The 27,123-nt window shown below is 33.4% G+C and overlaps 1 protein-coding gene across 1 annotated transcript in view; it reads left to right on the top strand.

The window, feature by feature from the left end:
• The window catches only part of LOC114331097 (protein Skeletor, isoforms B/C), a 239,793-nt gene that overhangs the window by 173,305 nt on the left and 39,365 nt on the right, over positions 1-27,123 (top strand). Inside the window, exons 6-7 of the mRNA XM_050650895.1 lie at positions 8,133-8,386; positions 15,555-15,720. Of these exons, the coding sequence (XP_050506852.1) occupies positions 8,133-8,386; positions 15,555-15,720 (420 nt within the window). The remainder of the gene's footprint in view (positions 1-8,132; positions 8,387-15,554; positions 15,721-27,123) is intronic.

Raw genomic sequence — 27,123 nt, 5'->3', positions numbered from 1 at the left:
ATTTTTATTGTTAAAATGTTTGTCTGATAAAAATCGGTCCGGGTTAGCCGGAGTTCCGGGTTATCGGGGGCCGACTTATCGGGGTTCCACTGTATAAGTGTTAAAAGTACACGTTTACGGGACGCATGTGAAAGATTGCAGAATGAGCGAAGCGAGTTCTGCAATTCACATGACTGCCTTAAAAATGTACTTTATCTAAGTACTATATGTCATATTATGTATAAGTTTTTAATTTGTGAAAACTGTCATTATAGATAGCAGTGCGTGAAGGGTTTAAAGTGTGCGTGAAGTAACAATGTATTTTAAATGGGATTTACTTTTTCGCACTGTTTTTGGCACACTTTCATATAATCAAATATCCTTAACTTTCGCGTTGTCATGGTGATGACATAATGAGCAATAAATTACAACAAAAGTTTTGACAGTTTTGTGGTTTTAAAGAAGTTAGAATTTTTAAATGTCAAAGTTCTAAAAATTGTAAAACGAACTGTTTCATAAATAACTATTTTAACAGGCATATCATACAATATTTTTTCTACAAACGTAATTACAGGATCATATCTACAAAAACTTTTACTTGAATCTGACTGACATTCCATTTTTATATTTTTTTGACATTACATCAAAATTGCCTATACGGTCAATACGAACAGCAGTGCCTTAAAAATGTTAAAGCACTAGTGCCTTAAAGTAGCATTTTTAACGCTCGTATGGAGTGCTAAAAATTGCATTTTTAACACGGTTGTAGAAAAAATATATTAACCTTCGGATGACCAAGCGGGGGAAATTGTGACCCCAGCGTATGTTTTTCTTTAATAAATTCAAAAGTATTTTCAATTTTTAACTCATTATTTTTTTATTTGACTTTAATATCATTCTAGATATCCTCATATTTTGAAATAAAAAAAATTCCCTATATTTTACGAATAAAAAGTATATTCTGAAGTTGATGTTTAGTAAAATAGCGTCTATTATGTGTAATTCTAAGTAGTTTTACGCTAATGACGTCGACTTTGCAAAGTAACAAGACACTTACTCAACATATACACTGCACATGACACTAATACGCATGTTGTGACTGGCTGAATGACATAAAGCCAAGCCATAAAAAAAATTAAAAAAAAAACTTCATTTTTTTGGTAATTGTCATCTTTGACATTTTTGACCTGGGGTCATTCCCCCCCCCCTTGGTCATCCGTGTAACAAAAAAAAGGTTGGTCATCGGAAGGTTGACCAATTTCAATTTCATAATTAAATACATATATATTATTTTCTTTCACATGAATTAAATCAGAGTTTTCTACAACCAGCATCTTGACATGCTGACAGGCAAACCAAACATAATATTGCTTTCTTATACTTCCATTCAACTTTAACTAATATAATTTTCTTTAACTAATATAATACTAATATAAATTGTGGCTTATTCCCAACTAAATTATTAAGGCCTAAAGACTGTTGACACTCAATATGGGTTCCGCAATTATATGGGTACCAGAGAGGCATTATTCTCCTTCAACGTGCTGACACAGAGATGTTTGGATGTTAACCGTTCTCTTTACGTCTGTTTTATAGACTACAATAAAGCGTTTGATAGAAGTAAAATATGATCGACTCATGGAAATTCTAAAAAATAAAAATCTAGATGAAAGAGGTTTCAGACTAGGTAATAACACACCTCTATTACAATCAGCGAGCAATAGTAAGAATTGAAAAAGAAACATCTGAAGAAATGGAAATAAAGAGAGGAGTCAGGCAAGGCTGCATACTATCACCTCTATTATTTATCGCTTATTCTGAAGAGGTAATAAGAGAATCTCGGGAAGATGAAACGGTCGGCATAAGAGTAAATGCAGTCTTATTTAACAACATCAGATATGCAGATGATACTGTAATAATAGCCGATAGTTTACAAGACCTGGAAAGACTCATGTGCGGACTCTCTCTCAATATCAAAAAGACGAAGTTTATGAAAATTAGTAAAAACAACCATAATACTAACAAAATTTTGATAGTAGAGGGCCAGCAGATCGAAAGAGTAAAAAGTACACTTACCTAGCAACACTTATAACAGAAAATAATGACTACACTGCAGAAATCAAAGTCAGAATCGATAAAGCACGTTCTAATTTTATGAAAATGAAAAAGGTCATATGTAGCAAGGATTTAACATAATAAAGTACGCCTAACAAAATTTTACATATACAGTGTACTATGCTATGGAGTGGAATCATGGACGTTAAATGTAGAGACAATGAGACGACTTAGCGCCTTTGAAATGTGGACCTATATAAGAATTATGAGGGTTTCCTGGGTAGATAGAGTCACAAACATTGAAGTACTGAGAAGAATAGGCAAAGAGAAGGAAGTTGAACGTACAATTAAAGAAAGAAAGCTACAGTATCTCGGACATGTGATGCGGGGCAAGAAGTATGGCATCCTGCGGCTCATAATGCAAGGAAAGATAGATGGCAGAAGAAGCATCTGAAGAAGACGAATTTCATGGCTGAAGAATCTGAGAGAATGGTTTAGATGCAGCTCAAAACAACTATTTAGAGCTACTGTCTCAAAAATTAAAATAGCTATGATGATTGTCATCCTCCGTAGCGGAGATAGCACCTGAAGAAGAAAGACTGTTGGAAAGGAACATATAAACAGGTATTATATTAACATTGCAGCGTTAGAAGTAAGAGCAGATTTTAAAGGAACATGGGCAGCATTTGGCAAATCTAGCCATATTCTAAAAAGTGTAATAATTCCCTAGCTAGAATACAAGAAAGACGGTGGACAAGACAAATAACGGAATGAAGGCCCAGGAACTATAAAAGAAGCCGAAGATGACCATCTAGACGCCTAGATCGGCCGACGATGTAAAAAGATAAGCGGAAAACTGGCTTCAAGTGGCCCAGTATCGAGAGCACGGGAAAGAACTGAAGGAGGCCTATGCTCAGTAGTGGATGCGATTGGTTGATTGATTATGATAAATCTTGAAGTTTAATCTTCGATCTACACCTGGAAGATAATTAATATAATGTTGACTCATGTCGTTGACGATTCGTAATAATTGAAGTAGATTCGAATAGACAACTGATAGATAGGGAAACCCAAAACCTTCGAGCAATAATGCAGATTCGAAGATGAGTGAATGAGCATTGAGAAGAAAAATGGAACAAGCACATAAGTAGAATAGATCATCGAAGGCTACGCGAAATGTAGCTCCAAAAAATTGGAGTTGTCGTTGAACCTCTGACGATAAGTAAAACTCCAAAAAATTGGAGAACTTGTTCTTGAACCTCTGACGATAAGTTTGAGTGATAAGCGATCAAACTGCAACGAACCAACGGACAATAACTCAAGTTGATTGGTATATAACAGAAACAGGAAGAAAAAGTATTAATAAAACTTGGCAGTTCTAGAGTTCTTTTTATGCGTATAATATCGTCCAGTTCGTGTTATAAAAAGTGAAGATTGTTATGCTAAACTCAGACTCAGATCATTATCTTGTGAGGGCAAAATTGCGGCAAAAAATCGAGACAGTGGCAAAAGGAACAAATAGGGGAATTTAAAAATGTAATGTTGAAGGATTCAAAAACCTGATCAAGAAACAGGACAACGGACAACGTAAACAATTAAACGTAACCGAAACATGGAGAAAGAAACTGAAGGGGAGGAATGAAGAAAATTAATAACAATAGAAATGGAATCTGCAGAGGAAACTGTCGGAAAATCCAAGAGACAAAGAAATTCGGAATGGTATGATCATGAATGCAGAACTGCAGTAGAGAAAAATAGGCAAGCACGACCTAATCACTATATAGAAGCACCAGAAATAGCAGGGAAATTTATAACGACAAGAGACTAAAATTGACTAGAATATGCAGAAGCACAAAAAAGGGAGGCATTGAAAAAACAAGTGCATGAATGAATAAGTATTGAGAAGAAATATGGAACAAGCAGATGATAAGTAAAATAGTTCATCGAAGGTTATGTGAAATAAATCTCCAGTGAGTTGGAGAGGTTTTCTTTGAACCTCTGACGATAAGTTTGAGTGATAAGCGATCAAATCAATTAAAAGCAGCAACGAACCAACGGACAATAACTCAAGTTGATTAGTACAGAAACAGGAAGAAAAAGTATTAATAAAACTTGAGAGTTGTAGAGTTCTTTTTTAAGCTTAAAATATCGTCCAGTTCGTGTTGTAAAAAGTGACATAGCTTGTTATGCAAAACTCCGTTTTATCTCAATTTAGTCCTCTAAACAGTATAAAATAGGTAAATTTTCGTTACAGCATGTACAATTAAGCAGCGAGAACAATCATTTCGTATCTATTAATAAATCAGAACAAAAAGTAACGTTAAACGCCGTGGATGTTCAGTAAACCAGATGCATATGAAAAGGGTCCTTTTCGGCATCCGCTTTAGGGCTTATTTTTGATATCGTCGTTTAGCTAAGGCCCTCCAGAAGGATGGTCTTCGTTGTATGTTACCGTAACGTTTTATCGACCTGCGCTAGAATTCAAACTCGGAGGAATTGAAATTGGACTTTTAATACGATATACACTGTAACATTAACATTTTCAAATCGGGAGCTTCCATCCCATCTTGAGCGTAAAGAATGCTTACATTCGACATTTATTTCTCTCGAAAAATTAACATTTTTCTATATAAAAAATATCTGAACAGCACCATCATCTAATATTATCGATAAATCCAACTTATATTACTTTCTGTTATTATACGATAATATAAAAATACGAGGTATCTGTTTCTGTACAGTAGAGAAGGCGAGTCAAGTCCCACAGCACTTAGGCCACAATTGACCCATTGTGCATCCTCCCAGGGGGTTGTCGTCCTTAGTTTACTATCCATCCTGCCATTTCCAGAAAGGTGGACAAATCACCTAGGGCCATCTCCCCTATGTCGGCAGGTGTAGTCCAAGGGTAGCTGAACGCATACTCTCGTATTGACGATAATGCGGACATTCACATAGGACATGCTCGTCAGCTTCGAAGTTTCGTTCACATTTCCTGCATAGAGGTGTGTCTGCTACCCCCAGTGTATGGAGGTGTTTGCTTAGTTGACAATGGCCTTTAAAACCCAACTAACAAGCGTAGGTTTTTGGTTTTTCCTCGTCATTCCCAAGATTTCTTAGTGTTACCTTGGCAAGTCTACATCCTGGTCCTTCTTTCCACCTTTTCAAGCGACATTTGACAATTTCCGCGATTGTTATAGTTGACCAGCGAAAAAGATCACTGAGCCCTAAGAGCCTTAGGCTTGATGCCTTCCTAGCTAGCTAGTCAGCAATGCGGTTACCTTTATTTCCTTTGTGTCCTTTAACCCATCTCAGGATGATGTAGTTACCATCACGTGACTCATGACAATCCATTCCTAAACCTGATGTGACACGTTTATATATTTAGATGATTTGATTATTAAATTTGCGTCTTTCATCTATTAAGTTTAAAATCTTTTCGAATTATATCTTTTAAGTTTGGAGTTAAGATGCGCATAATCGTTTTGACTTGATTTGATGCAAAGGCCCTTGATGAATTCTTGTTGTTCGTAATTCTCAAAATTGCATTTCAAATTGTTTGCAATCACCTGATTCTTGTTTCTAATAAAATCTATATTCAGTTTTTTTAGAATATCGCTGTTGTTTTAGCCGTTTGAGAAACCCCTTCGCTCCGGACCGTCATACGGCAAGTCGCACCTACATAATATATACGAATTCGCGTGCTGAACGCAAACTCATGACGTCCATCAAGTTAGCAGAACAAAGTCAGCAGAACACAATTATTCTTTTACCATAATTAACTGTAAATTAAATGCAAATTTAATGTTCCAAGAAAAATTTGATTGCTCTTTTCTTTTAAAAGTTATCGCATATTCTGCTAACTTGATAATCAAGCTAGCAGAACAGTAGGACAGTAGTTCAAAAATTTGATAGATCATTTATAATTGAATGCCAAAGTATTCTCTGAATTAAATACAAATTTAATGTTCCAAGAAAAAATTTATTGCTCTTTTCTTTTAAAAGTTATCGCATGTTCTGCTAACTTGATAATCAAGCTAGCAAAACAGTAGTTCAAAAATGTGATAAATAATTTATAATTGAATGCCAAAGTATTCTCTGAATTAAATGCAAATTTAATGTTCCAAGAAAAAATTTATTGCTCTTTTCTTTTAAAAGTTATCGCATATTCTGCTATTCTCTGCTATTCAGTAGGACAGTAGTTCAAAAATTTGATAAATAATTTATAATTGAATGCCAAAGTATTCTCTGAATTAAATACACATTTAGTGTTCCAAGAAAAAATTTATTGCTCTTTTCTTTTAAAAGATATCGCATATTCTTCTAACTTGATAATCAAGCTAGCAGAACAGTAGGACAGTAGTTCAAAAATTTGATAAATCGTTTATAATTGAATGCCAAAGTATTCTCTGAATTAAATGCAAATTTAATGTTCCAAGAAAAAATTTATTGCTCTTCTTCTTTAAAAGTTATCGCATGTTTTGCTATCTTTATAATCAAGCTAGCAGAAAAGAGCAATAAATTTTTTCTTGGAACATTAAATTTGCATTTAATTTACACTTAATTATGGTATAAGAATAACTGTGTTCTGCTGACTTTGTTCTGCTAACTTGATGGACGTAAACTCATGATGCAATGCACTCGTGTGGACCACCGTACGTATCGTATGGAAGGGGAAGTTTTGATTCGACCAACTATAGACTGTGATCGGATAGAACATTTTCTCCAGGAAAAATTTTAACAGATCTTGCTGTATTTCTGTAACGCTCAGTAATGTCAGTTTGGTTTCTGACGATGTTACGAGGGTTATCTTCTGGAGATTTCTACGTACTTAATCTCCTATTTGGTAATTTGGGAACAGTATTCATTATTCATAGATTATATTCTGTAAAAAAAATTTTCCGAAACAGTCTTGCCTTTCATTTCTCTCGTCCAGTCCAAAATCTTCAAATGCTCCATTAATGTCACTTTTTTTGCCTTTTCCTAAATGAACATCAGGGTCACCCATCCGAATTGTGATATTTCTGGTCTTGAGTTGGTCAGTAACAGTTTTAAAATTTGCGTAAAACCTGCCATCCCCGCAACTTGGACGCGCCAGATAAGAATGGCCCACATCAGCGACAGACTTTGTGCCCCGTGAGCCGAGGTATTGAGCATGCGTAATAACATGCCCAAAACCATATTACCACTTTTTCTTCTTGTATTTCTACGACCGTTATCGATCGTTTGATATCGTGTTGGCTACCATTTACACTAAAGAATCATCATCATTTTCTTTGCCTTATCCCTATGCGGGATCGGCTTCTCTAATTGCATTTCTTCACACAATTCTATCTTTGGTCATATCAATATTATTTCCCTTTACCAACATGTCCTGCCTAATCATCTCCCTCTTGGTCTTCTTTGGTCTTCCTCTCCTACTCCTTTCAGGAATCTGCACTTCAACAATTCTTCGTATTGGATAAATGCCGTTTCGACGTTGAACATGACCAAACCATCTTAACCTATGCTCTCTCATTTTGGTATCAATTGGTGCCACACCTAGACTTCCCCTAATATACTCATTTTTAATGTTATCCTTTTTTTGTCACTGCACTCATCCATCTAAGCATTCTCATTTTCGCCACATGCATTCGTTGTTCCTCTTTCTTTTTCACTGCCCAACATTCAGTTCCGTATATCGTAGCTGGTCTTATGGCTGTTTTATAAAATTTTTCCTTCATTGGAATTTTTCTGTCACACAACACACCACTCGTCTTCCTTCCACTTCATCCATCCATCCCTAATTCTACTGCATGCATCTCCATCTATTTTCCATTATTCTGTAATACCGATCCCAGGTACTTAAAACTATCGCTTTTCTAACTAAGTCTCTTTCACTATTTCCTACTAGCACTACCTCATCAGCATACATTAATCATCATGGAATGTTACCATTTACACTAAAGAATCTAATACCAAAAGACTAGCAGGACTTCGCGCGTTAAAGTTTTTTATAGACCTTCACAATGCATTCGACTTCGTTTTGTTGTACAAATTATAGATCTTCATAAAAGAAGTAGTCACGATTTAAATACTAATAAATATTATTTTTATTTCAGGTAGATTTTGGCGAAGTATTTATTCCTCCCAACTTAGAAGTGCCCAAACCAAGGGTCCTTCCAGAATTCAAGCGTTTAGCTCATGGCCTTCGATCTGACAATATTAGTATTTTAGATGCAAAGACTTTTTATATACCCAATTTGCATTATGACGGAGCCGGCCCTGATGCCTATTTTTGGGTAGGAAATGGGTCGGAACCCACCTCGTTTGGAATCAAAGTGCCCAACGAAATGGGATCGCTAGAACCTTTAAGGTAGGTTTACAACTATATATAGTTTTTTAATAAAAAACAACGTTTACGTCATTCAAGATTCCTGACGTCATAGCGGTGCCAAAGCATTATGGTCCAATTCAAACAATTAGACGTGTACGTCATAGATTTAATGACATCATAACCCAATGGTACAAACTTGACGACAAACAAATTTAATACATTTTCCTCATATATTAGTTTTTTCGCTACGGTCAAGTTTAGCAGAAAAGCGCTATTGCCAAATAAAACACATGTATTTATTTACCACAGCAGGTACCGGCTATACTGTTTCTCTTCTTTCTCTTCTTTAAGACTGTGAAACAAAGATAACTATCTCTAATATACGTGTCAAATTCATATTGTCCTATAGAAGGTTATGCAAGATTTTTGTTTATAGATGCGAAGTTGGTTTAAATATAAACTGTCCTATGAAACTGTATACACACTAAATTCTGTTACTTTAGATTCTCGATTTGATTTTGATTCAAATTGTTGGAAATTTAGTTGATTATATCTGTATTTAGTCTTCTCAGATTATAATTTGAAAACAATACTTTGACACAGTAGTTTGACATTATATTTGACCACCAATTTTATGACAGATGTCAGTTACAATTTCCAATTTCACCCGATGTAATAATGACGTCATATAACCTCGTCACTAATTGTAGCCAATGAAATGTTGGCTGTAATAGGAATGGCATGTCAAAAAAAATCTGATTATTCCCTATATATTTTTTCAAATTTAGAATATGGCAATAAGGGGAAAATTACGTAAGTATAGTGTAAAAATGTAATGTACAGTGTATAACCGGATGTATACGTAATAGAAAAAATAAAGGAATAATCATATAAGCAGAGGGGGGGTTACTCCTGTGGTCAAAATAGCAAAAGATAAATCATCATTCGGCAGAAGTATCCGATGACCGCGTAAAAGATGGAGTATATGAACCATAATATAGGGGTATTAATTCGCAAATGAACAAGCATATTTTATTGTAGTATTGAGGTTGATCGAAATATTGAAAAATAATTACAGTAACTTTAATTTAATTTTTATTTTTTTAAAAGATTTTATTGAAAATCCTTTATAAAAGGTATATTATTTTATTAAAATCCCTTCAAGGGCTACATTAAATCACAGAACGTATTAGATATAAAAATATCATCATCAGTGCTAGTACAAGTTAATCACATGCTGAGCCAACAAAAATACCTGTGTATGGTATAAAAATGTGTTATATTTACACTGTTAATTAAAATTCCAAATGATGGATATGTTACAGTTCAAGTTGATTCTCAGTTAGAGTTGACTCCAACTAGTTGGAGTCAACTCCAACTGAAACGAGCAGTCAAAGTTGATTTTAAAAATTTAAATCAACTTTTACTAGTTGGAGTTGACTCTTCCTGGATCGTTTCAGTAAATGTTGATTATACGAGAATCTCAAGTGCATTTTTGATGAGTGTGCTTTTCTTTATTTTGACCGTTTCAACTATTTATTAGTATAGGCTGTAACGTCGCCCCCGTTAGGTAAATTATTCTGATTCGATTTTTTGCACAAACTTACTCAAAGAAATATATCCGTATAACAATCCTTATAACAAATACACAGGGTGTCACGAGGTACCGCGATCGAAAAATTGTTTAACCAATTTTTGTTAACCAAATTCACAAAAATAATTTTTATCTACTCTATCTCATATTATGTAAAGCAGCGGTTCTCAATCTGTGGTACATGTACCACTGGTGGTACATATCATTATTTGCGGTGGTACACAAAACACACAAAAACTTAAAATAGTATAGAATATATAAATATAGAAATATAATAAAAGAAACTTTAGATGGTACATGACTCAAAAAGATTGAGAACCGCTGATGTAAAGGTTTTATTGTGTGAAAATTGTAAATATAGATAGCAGTAGGTACATGAAGGGTTTAAAGTGTGTCTGAAGTAACAATGTATTTTAAATCGGTTGTACTTTTTCGCACTGTTTTTTAGCACACTTTCATATAATTAAACATCCTTAACTTTCGCCTTCGGGAGGAAATCAGACACGCCCTTGCAACGGCAACTGAAATGCTCACAAAACAGCGACCACGGAAGCAAAGATGGATGACAGAGAAAATATTAGATTTAATGGACGTCAACTAAAAAACAACAAATCTGTAGGAATAGATGAAATACCAGCTGAGCTATTGAAGTTAATCAACGAGGAAAACTTAAACCTTCTTCTTGGACTATTTAATAATGTTTACAATACAGGGACTATCCCTAAAATATGGCTTGAATCAGTCTTCATACCACTGCCTAAAAAGAAGAACGCCAAATTATGCCAGGACTTCCGCCTTATAAGTCTATTAAATAACATTCTGAAGCTTTTCTTGCATATCATACAGAACAGAATATATTATAAAAAATGTGATGAGGTCACCGGTCAAGAACAATTTGGCTTCAGGAAAGGTATGAGGACACGAGAAGCAATATTCTGTCTTCAAACTCTGGCACAAAGATACAAAGATCAGCAAGCAGTGAGAGTTGTGAAAAAATGGGGATGAATATCAATACTGCGAAAACCAAAGTTATAAGAATATCAAGGAACAAAAATTTACCTCTTCCAATAAATATGTGAAACACCAACAGCTTGAATACGTAAGCCAGTACAAATATCTTGGTTGCTGGTTCAACAATTAACTTGATTATAAACAAGAAGTCAAGAGCGAGAATAGAGGTAGCCCGACAGGGGTTTATCAAAATGAAAAGCTTATTTTGTAACAGTAGCATTAATATCAGCCTTAGATGTCGTTTTCTGCATTGCTATGTGTGGTCAATACTTTTGTATGGAACGGAGGCCTGGACACAACACAACACTGATGACCAAGTTGGACTCCTTTGAACTCTGGCTTTATAGAAGAGACTTGAAAATACCTTGGACAACCCACACCACCTACGAATATGTTCTGAGGAGAATAGGTACAGATAGGGAACTGCTAAAAATCATTAAAGTCAGAAAAGTTAGCTACCTGGGACACATAATGAGAAAGAAAAAGTACCGCCTCACGCAACTGATCATCCAGGGTAAGATTGAAGGAAAACGGGGTCCCGGTAGGCGCCAGATTTCATGGCTTAGAAATATCAGAGACTGGACCGACCTTGATTCAACATCTTTGTTTAGAGCCGCATTGACAGAGACAGATTTGCCAGTGTAGTCGCTAACCTCCACTAAAGGAGAAAGAACCACAAGAAGAAGAACTTTCGCCTTGTCATGGTGATGACATGTGAGCAATAAATTACAAAAAAAGTTTTGACAGTTTTGTGGTTTGACAGAAGTTTGAATTTTTAAATGTCAAAATGGTGCAATGGTGCATCTCACTCGCACTCACATTGATAGCTGCGTCAATACGCTCCTAGCGCTCATTGTTAATAATTAAAAATAACCGCTTAGTAATAAAATAATAACAAAAATTTCTTCAGTATCTTGTAGGGGGGTCGTTAAAATTCGTATGACAGTAATGACAGATGACTTTTGCATATTGTATACCTACCTAATTACTAAATCTGTAAAGTTTTGATTTATTTTGTATAAATATAATTGCGAAACACTACAGAATTTTACTTTTTGACATAAATTTTATTAATAATAAGATAAATTTTGTACAATATTTTTAATAATTAAAGTAAATAAATTTTAATTTCACTCAAATAAATAATCGATTGCTGCTATTGACCACTTACATTCAATCTCGGTTAATTTGATTAATAATCGCGGCAGGTAAAGTAACATTCTTCTTTCAATACAACAAAGTGTTACTTTACTGCCGAAAATGAGGGCAAATGAGTACAATAATGGATGATTTTAGTGACGTTTGGCGATAAACAATGATTTTAAACAAATTCGCAAAAATAATTTTTTCACTTCGTACAAATTTTTTTTAGATCCTTTAGGCCTTTTTTCTCTAAAATTTACTGTTGTCGAGTTATTAGCGACTTAAATTTTGAAAGACGTTAAAATAACCATTTTTAAGGTTTAATAAGTCGGTTAAAGGTAATTATTGTGAAAGTCGAGCGAGCGGCCGTAGAGTAACGGCATAATCGCTTGCCTCATACGCCAGTGCACGTGGGTTCGAGCCCTGCCAAAGACAAACCATTTTCATTTCCAATAATGACACGAGCCGTCTCACCGTGCCTCGGAGAGCACGTTAAGCCGTCGGTCCCCCTGGGCTAGTGTACATCGACACTAGTTACTTGAAACAGGGTTAAAGATGCAATTGGCGCCGGAACTGTCCGAAAGGCAAAAATGCCATACGATATTATAATATTATCAAAGTCAGAAACTAAAAAAAAATCAAAGATTAAAGCTACCTCCATAAGATCCTGAAGAAATTTTTGTCATTGTTTCATTAATAAGATATTATTTTTAATTATCAACAATGAGCGCTAAGCGTGTATTGAGGCGGCCGTCAATGTGAGTGCGAGTGAGATTCACCATTGGACGACCGGAATGGTGCATCTCTTTAGCACTCATCATTGACGGCCGCCTAATACGCACTTAGCGCTCATTGTTAATAATTAAAGATAAAGCTTAGTAATAAAATAGTGACAAAAATTTCTGCTGGATCTTGTAGAGGGGGCTATAAACTTTCATTTGGTCACTTTTTGACTTTCATAATAATGGATTTTAACCGAGTTATTAAGCCTTGAAAATGGCTTGTTTCGCATTTTTCAAATTTTAAATCGCGTATAACTCGACAACAATCAATTTTACAGAAAAATCACAAAATACCTTTTTCTGCTCAGAATAACCCAAATGATCTAAAAAAAATTGTTAGAAGTGAAAAAATTATTTTTGTGAATTTGTCTAAAAAAATTGTTAAAACAATTTTTAAATAAATTTTTAAATAAACTGCCCGACACCATGTAGATTTGTTATAAGGACCTCTTTTTGAATAAGTTTGTGCAAAAAATTTGAATCGGAGTAATTTACCTAACGCGGGCGACGATACAGACTAGACTAATTTGAACATATTCAGTAACATTTAATTTCTAGAATCGGCTGTTTGTGTGAATCAGAATCAACTTTTACTAAATGGCATTGGGAAGAGTATACTTTTCCTAGTTGGAGTCTACTTTTAATAGTAAATGTTGAATATAAATCTTCATTTTATATTTATAATCAACTTTTACTGAAACCAGCCGTTAGAGTTGACTCCAACTAGTTGGAGTCAACTCCAACTGGATAATCAACTTGAACTGTAACAGATATAATTGATAAAGATATGGCCCGCATGACTCCCCCACACCACGTGGATTGCCTAAGTGCCATGTCTTTGTCAATTATATCCATCGTTTGAAATTTTAATTACAATAATTGGAAAAAATCCTTTGTAAAAGGTATAAAATTTTATTAAAATCCCTTTAAAGGGCTACATCATAACAAAACGTTTTCGATTTTTATAAAAAATCATCATCAGTGTTAGATAAACTGGATGCTAGCTGAGCCACCAAATAAAAATATCCGGGTAAAAACCCTTTAAATATAAATATCCACAAGAAAGAACTTCCTGTAGTTGGCTGTATACCATTAATTACAAGTGAAATTTAATAAACAATTTTCCTCTTGGTAAAAGGTATATTAGTTTAAAAAGCCCTAAAGGGCTACAAACATATAAAAAACGTTTTCGCTCTGTAACAAGAGCATCATCAGTGTTACAAGAACATGGTGAGCCAACCAAAAAATACAAGGTCAAAGCCTTTCAAAAAACAGACAAAAGTTGGTTACAAGAAGTCAATGTTGCCCTAGGGCCGTATCCTTTTATCCATCCTTTGGATTTTTCGATATATTTATTGATATTAGTCTGTTTTTTTGAAAGGCTTTGACCTTGTATTTTTTGGTTGGCTCACTATGTTCTTGTATCACTGATGATGCTCTTGTTACAGAGCGAAAACGTTTTGTATATGTTTGTGGCCCTTTAGGGCTTTTTAAACTAATATACCTTTTACCAAGAGGAAAATTTTTTATTAAATTTCACCTTTAAATATAACATAGATGCGTTAAAAGTGCATACTTTAATAAAATGCCTTATGATGGTCACATAGCAACTAGGATAATGCCCTAAGGTAATGTATTGAAATTTCCCAACACGTGGGATCCAAATTGAGTTGTTTACATTTCAATGACTTAATGGCAACTAACTTATTAAGTAATTGGGATGTAAACAACTCAATTTGAATCCCACGTGTTGGGAAATTTAAATACATTACCTTAGGGCATTATCCTAGCTGTCATGTGACCATCATAAGGCATTTTTTTAAAGTATGCACTTTTAACGCATCTATGTTATATTTAAAGGGTTTTTACCCGGATATTTTTCTTTGGTGGCTCAGCTGTTTATCTAACACTGGTGATGATTTTGTATAAAAATCGAAAACATTTTGTTGTGATGTAGTCCTTTAAAGGGATTTTAATAAAATTTTATACCTTTTACAAAGGATTTTTTCCAATTTTTGTGATTTATGGTATACAGCCAACTACAGGAAAAACATTTTCTTTTCCTTGTGGATTTTTTTAATTACAATGTAAATTTAACACAATCACTTTTATACCATTTAAAGGGTTTATACCCAGGTATTTCTCGTAGCTGAGCATCGGATAACCTGTACTAGTAAGTACTAAAATCAGTACTAGTCAGAGAACGAAATTATCAGTAAAATTATACTATAATTTAGTTATATTATAATTATTATGTAATATAGTAAAATCAGTAAAATTATACTATAATTTAGTTATATTATAATTATTATGTAATATAGTATAATTATAGTTGCCGTGTAAAATTATACTATAATTTTACATTTGTATAATTCTACAATTTTAGAATTATACTATTATTTTAGTAAGCAATAAGTAACATTTTATGCAAAAATTTCCTGCCAACTATTTCGTACTTTGAGTATAGCACTGATGATGATATTTTTATATCCAAAACGTTCTATGATTTGATGTAGCCCTTGAACGAATTTTAATAACATTATATAGGTACCTTTTATAAAGTATATTTAATAAAAAAAAATATGATTAATTGTATACAGCCATCTACAGGAAAATTCTTTTCTTGTGGATTTTATTTTTTCATTCTTAAATGCATTCAATATATTTTTCTTTCAAGGGGTTATCAAGGTGAAGATATAGAAATTCAACTTCCTGGTTTATTGACAGTGTACGATATCGATTGGTTAGGAATATGGTGTGTCCAGTACAGACACAATTTTGGCCACGTTAACATACCCAAAGATTTGGATGTACCGCCCGCTCTTGGGCAGACTAAGGTCTCTGTAAGTATTGTTATTTTTTTTATACTAACAGCATTTAAAAATATACAGGGTGTCCCCGAAAATAGTGCATTCCTTTAAGGTATGGATATAATACACAATGTAGAACAAAAAAGTCCTATAAATTTTTTTTTTCGAAAGTTAACCGTTTCCAAAAAAATACATCGTACTCCATATAAGTGAACTTTTATTTTCATAAAATTAAATAATCTGGCATCCTCGTACAAGAAGCCGTTTAGGACTTTGAAAATTTAACATAATGGAACCCCTTGTTTATTTACTATTTGAAGTGTGATTTTAAGGTTGTTGACACCGGAAATGTAGGTACCTACCTGCAAAATAATTATTTATTTCTTTAATAATGTAACATTTGCTATTATCTGAATTATTGAAGGTATTGGATTAGGGCACTAAGTTTTACATAAATTATAACTTTTACCTACTTATGTAAACTTATATGCATGTGTACTATTTAAGTATCTATGGTTTATTTGTACTATTTTTGAATTGTGACTGTCTATCTTTAGATTTTGGTGTTGCACGTAGTTGCCAGATTTCAATTTGCATACCAAAATGTACTTTGGTTTTTTGGCCAAACGGTTGAATTTAGAAAAAAATGTTACAAGACTTTTTTTGCTCGACATGGTGCCTTCTACCTATACCTTCAAGGAACGCACTATTTTCGGGGACACCCTATATAAATGGACATAAGCAATAGCGTGAATGATCAGGCCATGGAGTTGGGGGATCTACATTGTAAAAATGACGTGCACCCTATCCTCCATGCTATGACATGTTGGGCGAGCCATACAGTATGTAATCAACATCCCGAAGTATGAGCGGGAACACAAAGTGTATCAATACTCATACGCTTATGAAACGCATCTGGCAAATCATAAGGGCCTTCACATTTCACTCTTTTTCAACTTGTATTGAGTGAAATGTCTTTAATCTTTCCTATCAGCCTCTCTTGGCTAATCTTCTTTCTTCCGACCCCGAATTGCTATTAGGTTTCCGAGGGCAGAAGGGTCACTATATTTCCTTCTATTACACACTCTAGGCAGGCAACGGGAAATCACCTAGAACCTAACTTTCCCAAGAAACAGTCATGGAAATGGTAGATAAATACAACGGCCCCAATAACGGGTGCTCCTCAAGTATTTTCTGAAGAAAGAAAAATAGGTATGTATTAGGAATGTTAGAAGCATGTACGAACCAGGAAAGATTCACAACACCATAAAAGAAATGAAGCAAGTAAATACAGGGTGAGTGCTTAGTGCGGGATCGGTCGATAACTCCATTATGGTATAAAATATCGAGAAAAGTTATTAAAAAAAATGTAGGCAATGATATTCTCCACGTTTGGAAAATATGTCCATTTCTACAGGGTGATCGGTAATTGCGTGGTATATCAAACATATAATTTTTAAAATGGGACACCCTATATATTTTTTTCATATTTATATTCCCCTCATAATTCTTGTTCATATAATATATGGTTTTGCATTACTATACAGAGTATTTAACAAGTTATGACCATTTTTATTTCGAAATCACTATCAGATTAACACCCTGTATATAAAGAAGTAACTTGTAGACAATAATTTGTTTTATGTATTAAGATAAACAATATACTGTAGTTTTTAAATTAAGTCCAATTCACATCATTGACGAACATTTGCATACAGGGTGAACTACAAAACCAAATTACGATTTTCTCTATTTTTTTAAATGGATCACCCTATATTTTATTTTTCAACATTATTGTATTTAATATACTCTTTCATTTTTGAAAGAAATTATTTTCTCAAAATTATTTTGATTAGATAAATAACTAACACAAAATATAAACCATAGCAATATGCAGTGAATATACCAATAAAGTGATATTAAGAAATTATCATATTTCCCTAATATACAAGAATCGTAAAATTCCTACAAAAAAACTTTGTATTGTATATAATAATATAACAAGATTATTTTTATTTAATAAATAACTTACATGAAACATAAATCAAAACAATATACAACTGATGTAACAGTTTTTAGATTGGTATATCAACAGCATTCTAAGCCAAGCATTTTTTAGTAGAACATTAATTTTTATAAGCACTTTTAAACTAAAAAACAAAATTACGATTTTCTCAATTTTTTTTAATAGATCACCGTATATTTTATTTTTTTTGAAATATTGTATTTATGATACTCTTTTATTTTTGTATAGATTTCCTATACCTAAACTTATTAGTTTCTGAGATATTTTTAGTTTTCTTCATTTGCCGGGAATACATTCAATTCTTATAAATATAAATAACTTAACAAATAAGTATTATGTAATAATATAACAAATATTTTCATTCAATAAATAACTAACAAAAAAATAATAAACCATAACAAAATTTAATGAATGTACCAATTAATGTGATGTTAAGGATATAAGTCTAAAGTAAATTTTGAATATGACCACTTTCAACGTCTATGCAATTTTGTAACCGATATTCAAATGACCGAGGCACATTTCTAACATTTTTGTAAGTCAATATTATTAAAAGCTTCTTTTATTCTATTTTTCATATCATCAAGCGCTGTTGGATGCTTCTGGTATACAAGGTTTTTTTATATAGCCCCTCTTAAAAAAATCAATTTTGGAAGAACTGGAGCACCGTCGTATAATAACCTCAACCGTCAAAAAATGTGGAGCAATCACATAATCTCTAACAATATCACCTTAAACATTTATAGATCACCTAGTTTGAATGTTAACAAAGTAGGGATTTCTTGATGCATATTAATGAAATTTAATATGAAAATTATATTATTAATAACTGCGGGTCACAATCTGCAATTAGGAATGTGTTACTAAAAACTTCTTGGCTTAGAATGCTGTTGATATAATAATCTAAAAACTATTAAATTAGTTGTATATTGTTTTGATTTATGTTTTGTGTGAGTTGTTTATTAAATAAAAATAATCTTGTAATTTTATTATACACAAGATATCTATATTCTTTTTGTAGGAATTGTATGATTCTTGTATATTAGGGAAATATGATAATTCCTTAATATCACATTTATTGATACATTCATTGCATATTGCTATGGTTTATATTTTGTGCTAGTTATTTATTGAATATAAATAATTTTGTTTAATTATCATTCAATACCAACTTATTTATACTAGAAAAATTGAATGTATTCCCGAAAGTTGAAGAAAACTAAAAATATCTCCGAAAGTAATAAGTTTAGACATAGGCAATGTTATATAAAAATGAAAGAGTATAATAAATACAATATTTTTGAAAAATAAAATATAGGGTGATCCATTTAAAAAAATAGAGAAAATCGTAATTTGGTTTTGTAGTTCACCCTGTATACAAACATTCGTCGATGATTTCAATTGGACTTAATTTAAAAACTACAGTATATTGTTTATCTTACTACATAAAACAAATTATTGTCTATGAATTACTTCTTTAAATACAGGGTGTTAATCTCATAGGGATTTCGAAATAAAACTGGTCATAACTTGTTAAATACTCTGTATAGTAATGCAAAACCCTATATTATATGAACAAGAATTATGAGGGGAATATAAATATGAAAAAATATATAGGGTGTCCCATTTAAAAAATTATATGTTTGATATACCACGCTGTTATTGATGACCCTGTAGAAATAAACATATTTTCCAAGCGTGGAGAATATCATTTTTTCTAAATTTTGCCTACATTTTTTCTAAATAACTTTTTTTAATATTCTATACCGTAATGGAATTATCGACCGATCCCGCACTAAAAACTCACCCTGTATAAGAAGTATCCTTGGAATACGTGAAATGATATGGCAACTATCTGGAAAAGTAACTATAGACGATTACAGTATATACTATTCGAGAGAAGACAGTTCAAAACACAAAAATGGTGTGATAATAATTGTGACGAACGAAACAGATAAAGCTGTAAAAAACGTCGTCCCGGATACTAATGTTACATACAAACAACAACAATAAATATGAATAATATAACAGGAATATGAATATTAGGCCGGGCCGAAAAAACTTTTTTTTAATTTTTCTACACGGCTAGTTACCAAATTTGGGCCGGTTTAAAAAATATTTAACCGGGCCCTTAATTTTTTTTTTATTTTTATTATTTTATTATTTTATTTTTTAATTCTTGTACAAGGCTAGTTGCTAAAAGTTGGAAATAGTATTTATATACCAAATTTGGGACGATTTAGAAATTAATTAACCGGGCCCCCCGGCCTTCAAAGAATTTTTATTTGTTAAAAAAATGTTTGGGGCTATTAAAAAAGCTTCTGTTGTCATATTCTATTATAAAGCAAAAGAAAGATAATACAGTAGACAGAAAAAATACTTAAGCTTTTAATTGCCGTTTAAGAAGATCTAAACTAAATCTTCAAATATAATACAGTGCTGGTCATTAACAAAAATAAAATTCGGAGAGGGGTTAAGGGAAACAGACGGCAAATACGGGAATACGGGAATAAAAATTTAAAAAAGTCAATATTGAAGGGATACACTTTGATGAAAGGAAAGATCAAACCATGGTCTTCGGAAAGGCGAGACGAATTATGAAAACTGAAGACCACATAGCTTTAATTGAAGGACCCGTAGTTTATATTTTGGGTACTTGACTCTTAGTCAGTCTCGTGTAATAAATATTGTCGAAGGAAGATTAGACTACTTACAAAGCCATAATATAGATCTAAGCAAATTAGGTGTTATGGGATGTGATTGTTCAAATGAAAATACGGACTGGAAGGTATCATACGAATTATAGAAATGCGAGTAAATAAACCATTACAGTGGAGTGTATTCCCGTTGCACGTTAATGAACTTCCCTTGCGATATTTGCTGCAAAAACTACATGATCACACAAAAGGTCTCTATTCATATTCTGAGCCGATTGGATCCCTTCTTCCCAATTACGAAAAAATGCCTGTTATTAAATTTAAAACCATAGAAGCTGTCTTGCCCCTTGTAAATGAAAATGATCTAAGTTCAGATCAATAGTATTTGTCCAAACTATCTTAAGCAATAATTGGAGATGGAATATGTTCTCAAAGTTCAGAGAAAATTCCAGGGAAGATGGCACAAACACGTTGGTTCACGACAGCTACAATGCTTAATTTGCGCACCCGGAAATCAAGGTATTAGAAAGGATGCTCTCAGAAGGATTTTAAAATGTAGGAAGGCCAGTATAAAAATTGTGTTTTCGTAGTATCCCAAATCCCTAAATCAATTTCAATGCAGAAGATTACATAGATCTCATAGACTAGATGAATGGTACTCTAACAGATCATCCTCTAATACAGCATTTGGCCAACGAAGAATAATTATTGTGGATTGTGGGACATGGTGAAACAAGTTCCAAAGTGTGACAATTTTCCCTGCCATACGCAAGCGTGGGAGAGGTGTGTGAAGATAATTACTGATGCATCAATAAAAGTGTGTGGTGAAGAATCTAGAGATGGTTATATCCGAGCTAAACTTGATGCCAGAAAGAATTAGCCGATATTTGAAAGTAAATGTCGACGCTATGGTTCAAGTAATGAGTAAGTAAAAATGTTGAGCAAAGGATGGTGGGCGGGTGGAACTCACCGTGCAGCAACCTCATCGAGGTGAGTTCTGGGTTAAATGAATATACGAAATAATGTTAAATAGTATATGCATAATAGTTCAATATAAAAAACCTTTCGTGACGAATCTTGATTCAAGCAAAGAGCTGCACAGTTCACAGCGCAAAATTAGTAAATAAAATGCATTGTGGTTACCCCTCTTTTATATGTTTAGTCCTGGGGGCTGGTTAAATCTTTTTAGATCATGATGAAAATTTTTTAACAGGATAGTAGCATTGATATTAATATCTTAGATACTAGCCCGCCCCAAAAATAAAGCAAAAAAAAAATAATTTTTTTAGGCCCCCGGGGGCTCGGTCAAAAATAATTTAATTCGGCCTATGTTTGGTACACAGTATTAGGACTAACATACACAACTTTTTTTACTAGCCCGTTTAAAATTTCTCAAAAAAATTTTTTTTGCCCTTTTTCGGCCCGGCCTAATGAATATGCACCCACACAAGACTAAAGAAAAAAAAATTGAAAAATTCTATCATGATTTAGAAAAAGCATTAGGTCCTACAAAGAAACACGATCTCAATATTATCATGGGAAATTTTATTGCGAACATTACGGAGGAAGAAGTCAAGATAAAAATTAATATGCTACATGTACAACTTTCAATCGCGAAAACAACAAAGTGAAGAAGTGTATGCCTTCTGGTTCTGATGCTGATGATCTGTATGTACCGTCATGATGGTACTATAAAGAACTAGAATTTCTACGAGATCAAATGGATGGAGAATCAGGAACAAGCAGCATAATTTAACAACAGGTAAATAATAGTACTCTTTATTGTATTATATTTGTTACACATATAACATGATATTACACACAACACAAAAGTCTAGGGATATTTTTATAAATAGTCGTATTTTGTTTATTTGTAATCAACTTAAAAAAAAGTAATACAGAAGTTGTAGTTTAAATTGTTGTTTAATGTCAAAAACCATAAATTGCAAAAAAAACAGGAAATTTTAGCAAAAAATATATATTGCAAATCACCCATGTTTCACATACCACCACAAAATGTCAAAAATACGAAATATAAACTTAAAATAAAGGATGGCCACCACGTTGGTTTTCACAGCTCTACATCTACTGTTCATGCTCGAATCACATTGTTAATGTCTGCTTGAGGTACTTGTGTCCATTGTTCTCTCAGAAGCTCTTTTAATTGAAACTCATTGTAGATATTGCCCATATGTAGAGTAATTCTTTGTTGGAGCATGTCCCATACATGCTCAATGGGATTCAAGTCCGGTGATTGTGCTGGCCACGGCAATACATCAATACCCTCGTTATCCAACCAGTTTGTTACAATATGCGCAACATTTGATCGAGCGTTATCATGCATAAAGTAAAAATTTTCTCCAACAGCAGCAGCAAATGGGCGCACAACAGGTTCAGGAATAGTGTCCAAATATCGCTGACTTCTGAGAAAGCCACGTGGGAAAATGAGGTCAGTTCTTCCGTCAATCAGATTCCGCCCCATACCATTAATGTACCACCTCTGTATGCATACACTTCTTGAAGATGTCGTAATCGTTCTCCATTTCCGGGTCGTCTCCAAACTCTTGTCCGAAGAGAATCTGGATGAAATCCATATCTAGACTCGTCACTAAACAATACTGTGGCCCAGTCATTGTCAGTCCAATTCTGAAACTCTTGACACCAGGTTAATCTTACAGCGCGATGCCTCTAGATAGAGGTGGACATCTCAGTGGTCGCCGACCACGAAGATTGGCTTCATGGAGACGATTCCTCACAGTACTGCGGCTAATTGTTACATTATGTGCAAGCTGTAATTCATTAACCAGCTCGGGTGCTGTGATTGTAGGTTGCCTTCTGGCATTTAAAATTTAATATCGGTCTTGAGCGACGGTTGTAGAGCGACCACGTCCTGGATGTTGCTCGGCTCTACACCCAGTGTCTCTAAACCGACGCCACAAATGACTTACGACGCTTTGGGAGACACCCAGCTGGTCAGCAACTTGAGTTTGTCGCATTCCAGCTTAAAGGAGGCCCACGGCTCTATTCATCTCGTCCAACGTTAAATGTTGTCGTTGCATGGTAACAAGACAATATCTTTAATTCACCTATTAAGCAAGAATGGTAAAATGTGACTAAAATTAAAAATAAACAAAACATAAAAATGTCGATTTTTTTGTCCCTTATAAAAAACATTCTAAAACACGTATTGCTATCAGTTTTACAATTTTTTTTTTTATAAGAAGTAAGTGTCTGTATCAACAATTATAGTACAAGCAAATTTATATGGTCATGCAATTTCTGTCATTGGTATTGTCAAATTATTAAAATATCCTTGACTTTTGCGTTGTGTGTATATTACTCTAAACATTTGTTTTCCCTCCGATGCAAATATCAAAATTCCATGCGTTTCCAAATTACCGTACCAATATCTTCCAGTTTGCTTTTGTACTGGGAACCTAAAACCGAAAAATGTTTATAAAATTCAAATAATGAATGGGTTGCATGTGTGAGTCCATACTAAACTCATTACTAACGTTTCATTACTAACGTTTATTTAATTATTATTTTTGTTTCTAGGTTTCAATGCCTTCGCAACACTCAGCATCTAAAGATCCAGAGCAACCAAAGAAGAAGAAAAAGGACGGTGTGCAAAAGGACCATTTCAACGAACCTGACAGTGAATATCAAGTAATAGCAAGAAACTGGGCCTTTAAACTGGAACGCATGTCTGGAACTCAAAGACGACTGGCAGAAAAGTTCATAAATGAAATTATCTTTGAAGGAGAAGAAGGAACTCTTCATAGACATTCCGTAGCTATTAATTCAATCATTCAGTAGTCCATTCTCTAAACTTCGTCTTCCGTTTCATCCATTTAATCTCCTTTGTCTTACACTCAGTCTCCTGCTCCTCAAACTCCATCACCCGTTCCATACATTGAATCTACTATCTCTCACACTCATTATCCTGTTTCACGAACTTCGTCTCTCCTTCCGCACACTCAGTATTCAACTTTTTTTTCCTTGGAGTTATATGACTACGGGCCCTTCAAGGCTCATTCGCCGATTCATCAATTTTGCTCATTCATTTTACAATATATTTTCCTATTTACTTAATATTATATGTATACATATACCTATTTACTTAATAAAAAATACAGGATCCTTTTTAAAAGGTATATTTAAAAGACCGCAATAGGGGTTACATCACAAAACAAAACGTTGTCGGATTAACAGGTAATCCATCATCAGTGTCAAGCCAATAGCATGCATGCGTGCGCCACCAAAAAGTTATAGGTAAAAACCCTTTAAAAGTTGCAAGATCTTAAATGATACTACATATTATTATTAAAATAGATGGATGTTGCAAATATTCCTGGATATTACCCAGGGCAACACAGGACTCTAACCCACGTGGATGTGAGTTGACGCTCAATTTTCAATATGTGAGGTTCATTCCTTTCATATCACATCCACGTGGGTTAGAGTCCTGTCTTGCCCTGGGTAATATCCAGAAATATTTACAACATCCATTTTAATAATAATGTAGTATCATTTAAGATCTTGCAACTTTTAAAGTGTTTTTATCCATAACTTTTTGGTGGATCATGCATGCATGCTATTTGCTTAACCCTGATAATGGATTACCTGTTAATCCGGAAACGTTTTGTTTTGTGATGTAACCCTTATTGGGGCCTTTTAAATTTACGGTTTACAAAGAAACCTGTATTTTTTGTGATTTATGGTATACAGCCAGCTACAGGAATTTTATTTCCTCGTGAATTTTTATCTACTTAATATTTTCTCTACCACTGAGGTTCTCGTTCCCCAAGCATCATCATTAAATCCAACAGAACCATCATTAACCCTTAAACGCCCAAGGGTGGATAAAAAATGTCCACCAAATGCGTATTCCCTTATAACATATTTATTACGTGTTCCAAAATTTTTCAACAATTATTTATTGTTAAAAAGTCGACCCTTCATCGAATTTTAATTTGGTTCTACCGGTATTTTTAAAAATAAAAGTAATATCTTGAATTTAAAATATGGGCGTGCACGAAATGTCACCCATTGGGTAAAGGTTTCTACATAATTTTTCGTTGGCAAAAACTTAATGCACATAATTATCGACGTATAATTACATAATAGACATAATTATTCGCCACACTAGTGAGGACGTAAAGGAAGAATGTAGAAAAAATCGACAAATCTGAATTACTGGCTTTTACTGGTATTTTAATTTTGATGTACATCGTAATTTTATTGTAAGGTTTGTACATCGTTTATATTAATATTTTAGAAGATGCTGTGTTTACTATGCATAAGATTCTTAAGTTTAATCCATTTATAACATTTCTAAGAACTCTCAATAAATATATTAGCTATTTTCGAGGTAGACATTTTTACCAACCCTTGGGCTTACTTGGAACCTATAAAAGGTTGGGCGTTTAAGGGTTAATTCTGTCGAATACGGAACAACCTGTGATTATTCACATTCCAAACTCAAACAAACGAAACGAAGACATACGAAAAAAGCCCAACTGAAACTGAAAAATTCTGAGAGTTTTTTTTATATATATTATAACATATAACCTTTATAACAAATTTTATATAGATATCATAACAAACTTTATTTTCATTTTATATAATTTTATAGTTTTCAATATGTTTTAAGACTTTAAATAAAAGCTTACCTGAATATTGTTGCCTTGTGTTTCGTTTATTGCTTCACAACAACTTTCAATGATTAGGTAGGGGTAATAAGGCAAAAATAATATACCCTGTTCGTGACACTTCAACAGCCAGGGCGAAGCGACTTTTCGACAGGTAATACCTATAAGAACAAATTGTAACTATTTCATGCGTAGGGTCTGGTGGCCATTTTTATTTATAAACAATTTAGTGTCAAAAAACGGCCTTTTTTTCTTTTTTTTTTCAAATTAATGGAAACAGTATAACTTATGGTTTTTTTAGTATAAACATCTTCGAGAGCATGGTAAAATATTTAAAATGGCGTATTATAAAGGTTGATATAGTCATTTATTGTTAATATTATTGCGAAAAAAGGTCGAAATTGCAAAAAAAATTAGTGTTCAACTTTAACATTTCTGTCAAATGAGGTTTCTTTGGTGCTTAATATATGACAAAAATTTCAAAGCGATTCATTCAATTGTTTAAATTTTTTTCAAATTGTTTATCCCAGATAGCTTTTTTCCCGGTGGCGCCCAAAATCCCAACAGCCAAAATCCTGACGGCCAAAATCCCGACGGCCAAAACACCGACACGCCAGAATCCCGACACGCCAGAATCCCGACAGCCCAAAATTCCACGTGCGTCTCGTGCAAACATCGATTTTGGCTGCCGGCCGTCGCCATTGACGTCTGTCATTGTCACTTTCATTTTGCTTTTATATTTATATTTTGAATGTTTTGAAATGACAGACTTGACTACTTATACTTCCAAAATAAACCTATGTAAAATAATTAGATTAGAGATAATAAAAAAGGATCTAAATGAGAATAAGTAGATTGAATCATCTATAAATATAGTGAAATGTGCTAACATTTACATTGTACGTATTATACAGGGTGTCCGGAAAAGATTGGTTATAAATTATACCAGATTCAGGGGTCAAAAATAGGTTGATTGAACCTCACTTACCTATATACAATAGTGCACACAAAAAAAGTTACAGCCCTTTGGAGTACAAAATGAAAATGGATATTTTTCATATAGAAAACTTTTTTAGGAGAGATTTTTTATTGAAAATGG

The sequence above is a fragment of the Diabrotica virgifera genome, chromosome 5 (assembly GCF_917563875.1).
Source record: "Diabrotica virgifera virgifera chromosome 5, PGI_DIABVI_V3a".
Lineage (NCBI taxonomy): Eukaryota > Metazoa > Arthropoda > Insecta > Coleoptera > Chrysomelidae > Diabrotica > Diabrotica virgifera.
Note: the sequence above shows the minus strand (reverse complement) of the source record. Positions and strands in the feature narration are given on the sequence as shown.